Here is a 4,435-nt window from a genome sequence, read left to right as displayed (position 1 = left end):
TTCGATAATTTTGATCGTTGCATCGCACGCTCCGCAACGCGTTCGTATCGCGTTAGATTAGCCACCAATAGGGTTGCGCAAATATTTTCGATATTATCGAAATATCGATATTTCGGAGAAAAATATCGATATTATCGTATCGATATTTTGTAATCGTGACATATCACATTTATCGATATTTATGCATCGATATTTAAATTTTTTTTTAAATTATGAATAATCATAATTCTCCAAACATTTATAGTTTAATAAATAATTATCCAGTAATACTTTTAATACTACGCGTCTACGCCTTCTAAATACTATCCAAATCTCGAATTTCAGTAACATCGTACAAAAAACTAAACGTTTTCCAAAATACACCTAGTGATGCTACATAACTTAAAGGGCAAAATTAAACATTAATACATTATTACATTTAACAGTTCTTCCGAAAGGTTATTACTTATTAGTTATTACTGTTATAGACGTTATGTCGTTATAGTGTTATTAGTATTACAAACAATTTACAGTCTATTTTTAACTATTATCAGACGCAGAATATAAAATAACCTAATGAATATTGTGGTATGAAAACACGTTTGTTGTTTTATTTTTTATCGTCTGTGTTGCCGGTGTTGGTTTGTTAGTCATATTTCATATTTGTAAATTGTAATAAGTGTACAGTGCGTCGGTGCCACAGTACACTAATATAGAATACTAGACCGCAGATAGTCCGCAGTATATTTTATAATTATTATTTATTTGTTATTTAACATTTGATACTTAAATACTTTAAATACTTTGATACTCTAAATAATGGCATCTAAAACTGTGCTACTGAAATTTTTTACAAAAAAAAGATCAATTTAATTATAAATGCAACATCTGTGGTAATAATTACAAGACACCCAACGGAGGAGTGGGTAATCTTAGAAAACATTACGAAAATCATTTAAGAGAACCTCGAGATGATCAAACGCAAAACAAAAAACAGAAAATTCAATCTCTAATAGTACCACTTAATGATCCGTCTCTAATTGACGACCCAGTATCTTTGGAGCATGTAAGTATAACCAAACATATAAGAATTTATATAAAATTATGTAAAAATATCAGTCAATATGTACATCAGTGGCGTAGCCAGGGGTAGGGCCAACCACATTGGCCATATTTTTTAAATTAATTATCTTATACTAGTAGAGTACTCATAAGTACCTACTAATCTACCTAATCTAATAACCTAATTGCTAAATAAATTAAAATAATATTCTGACAGGATCTTGATGAGTGCAGTTCCAGTACATTGGTACTTCCAGTACAAGATGACCAAAATAAAACAAAGTCAATTTCAGTTACAAAAACTCAACAACTTACTCTTCCAAATATGATATCAAATATAAAGTCTATTAAAGGTAAATTTATTACAATTCTTATCCTAAAATCATAATTAATTTAATAATAATAATAATTTATTTAAATGATAAATATCTTAGAATGTTATTCTGGACAGTTGTTGAGTAGTTAGACTATATGATTTTGAGTGATATTGTTAGTGCACCAAATTAAAGGGCATAGTATATGAAAATTAAAGGAAAGTTTTTTCTCAAAAAATTCAATCCAATCTTTTATTACATTGTGTTACATTTGAATTATTTAAAGTGTAATCAAAAATAAAAATTATAATATAATAATAAACATAGCAAAATAGAAATACCTATACTATGTTCATAATATTATATATATTTTTATAGGTGGGAAACAAGAATCAAAAATAACGAACAGTATCGTTTATTATTTTTGCAAGCAAAATGTATCATTTAATACCATTGAAAGTGAAGGATTTAGACATATGCTAAAAACACTATGTCCATTGTATAATCCACCCAATCATGATACTATTGTTCGACGTATCAACGAAACATTTAACGTGACATCCACTAAAGTTCGGGAAACAATTTCTAAAGTAACGTATGTAGCTGTAACTACGGATGCGTGGACGGAAACGATGAGTATGAAAAGCTATCTTGGCATAACAATACATTTTATTAATTCAGCACAGCTAGAATCAGGTATAATTGTTATCTTGTAAACTGGTTTAATAAAGTAAAACAGTAATTTGTATCAATATTTTTTTCAGTTACAATTGGCACAGTACAACTTTTTGAAGGTCATACATCCAAGTATTTGGGAGAAATATTGGTTAAAACTTTACTAGACTGGAATGTAACAAATGAAAAAGTTGTAGCTGTTGTCAGTGATAGTGCTGCAAATATAAAAAAAACTGTAATTGATAACTTTGGCTCTGATAGACAGATATCATGCCTGGCGCACATGGTTAATTTGGTAGTGGAAAAAGCGATTGACAAAACACAGGAAATTGATACTGTTACACATATCAAGACCGGTGGTATTCCTCAAATAATTAACAAAGTGCGAGAAATTGTTAAATTTTTTAAAAGGAAATCAAAAGCAAGTGATGCCCTAAGGAATTACCAACAAAGTCTAAGTAATTAAAATAAACTCAAAACTATATAAATTTAATGTGTAGTTAATTAAAACAACTTTCTAATATAATGTACACATAACTAGTATTTGTTTATTTCTATTATAATACATTAGATAGTATTAAATTGTGAATATATGAATAACTTGAAAAACATGTTTACTGAAGAATTAAAACAAATTTCTGATTTTCAGATATTAAAGATGGCTTATGTTTAAAACTTATTTTGGACGTTAAGACAAGGTGGAACAGTGGCTTTTATATGTTGGAAAGGTTTTTGAGGTTGGCAAACAACATATCATATGTTTTAATGAATTTTCCAGAGGATGATGCACCGGATATGATAACGGCTACTGAATTAAGACATCTCAAAGACATTTGCTCATTGTTAGGACCAATGGAAGTGCTTACTAAAGAATTATCAGTGGAAAAGTCTGTGATGTCAAGTAAAGTATTACCACTCATCTCCTGTACAAAAAATGAACTGGAAAAACAAAAACCAGAAATATTAATGGCAAAAAAATTAAAACAGAAGCTACTTGAAGAGTTAAATTATAGATGTAGTATTTATGATCAGAACTCGATATTAGCTATCTGCACCATTTTAGATCCAAGATTCAAGGACTTACATCTAAGGGACCCATTAATTAACTCAAAAACACAAACTCTCATTGTAAATATCATGGAATTGGAAAACTCAGACGATCCAAGATATACATGTTCCAACATTATAACTAATGATGAGGAAAAAAATTCAAGCGAAGTAAAATATGATTTATGGGGACTTCACAGGAATCTTTGTTGTACTAACAATGATAAAAAAATGGTAAATACTACTTCAATAAATGAATTGCGGGCATATTTAAATAAGCCTGTAATAAATATTGATGATGATCCTCTAAAACATTGGGAAGAAACAAAAATATCTTTTCCGAGAGTCTACAAGATAGCAATGAAATATTTAGTAATACCGGCAACTTCGGTTCCAACAGAAAGACTTTTCAGTAAGGCCGGAGCTACAGTTACTAAGTCAAGAAATCGACTTTCTGGAGGAACACTTACAAAATTATTATTTTTACAGTCGTTGGACAACAAATATTGGCCTTTTTTAGAATTGTATTGATCTCAAAGTTCCTATATTAGTTATTAAGAGTTTTTTTTTAAACAAATTTTAAGGGTTTTTTATATAAACTATTATTTATATATGTACTACATTCGAAAGATACTATTTTAATTTATGTTATTTTATTGTTCAGTTATTATCAAGGATTGATAAATATAAAGGCTAATTTTTTTTTTATCATTTACATATGTATATACATTACAAGTGTTTACGTTGCATATTTTACTATAAGTACAGCTATGTATTGATATTGGATTGACAATAATGAAATTCATAAACATTGTTTTATCATTATTTAGTATTAGATTTATGAACCTCATTTATACAAATCGTAACTCCTTCCCACAATTTGTCTGTGAAAAGTAGAGAAGTATCATCAGTGTATGATAAGTATGAAACTATCCGACTTACATAGTTATATATAATATAATAGGTATAACAAGTATGTTTATATTGTTAAAAGAAATATACCTATATTAGATATGATTTATGAATTAATTAATAATAAAACCTATAATAATAACAATAATACTAACATTAATTAAACCTAACGGTTTTTTTTCTTCTTGAGGAGGGGGCAAGATCCGGAGCTCGCCCCCCCCTTTTTTTCACCGAAAATACCCCACTGAGGATAAACTATAATGTTTTATTTTTATAGTTATTTCAAAATAGAATATCAATATCGATATTTTTATTTCGATATATATCAGCCATCGATATTTAAGAAATCGATATATCGATGTATCGATATATCGATAGTGTAATCAGTTTGCGCAACCCTAGCCACCAAACGAGCTCGGTTGTAACATTGCTTATCGCTGCGGAAT

At 28.7% G+C, this 4,435-nt stretch overlaps 1 protein-coding gene across 1 annotated transcript; it reads left to right on the top strand.

The window, feature by feature from the left end:
- Nucleotides 1-842: 842 nt before the first annotated feature.
- LOC112691410 (zinc finger BED domain-containing protein 4-like) lies at nt 843-3,608 on the top strand (the record flags this gene model as incomplete). Its single annotated transcript, XM_025565661.1, has 5 exons — nt 843-1,045; nt 1,259-1,394; nt 1,734-2,051; nt 2,120-2,488; nt 2,680-3,608. Coding segments are annotated over 5 exons (1,955 nt in total), but the record flags the coding sequence as incomplete, so codon positions are not given.
- Between the last annotated feature and the right edge of the window lie 827 nt (nt 3,609-4,435).

Source organism: Sipha flava, unplaced genomic scaffold, assembly GCF_003268045.1.
Source record: "Sipha flava isolate LNK unplaced genomic scaffold, YSA_version1 61267_pilon_pilon, whole genome shotgun sequence".
Taxonomy (NCBI): Eukaryota; Metazoa; Arthropoda; class Insecta; order Hemiptera; family Aphididae; genus Sipha; species Sipha flava.
This window is presented reverse-complemented; position numbering and strand designations above follow the sequence as displayed.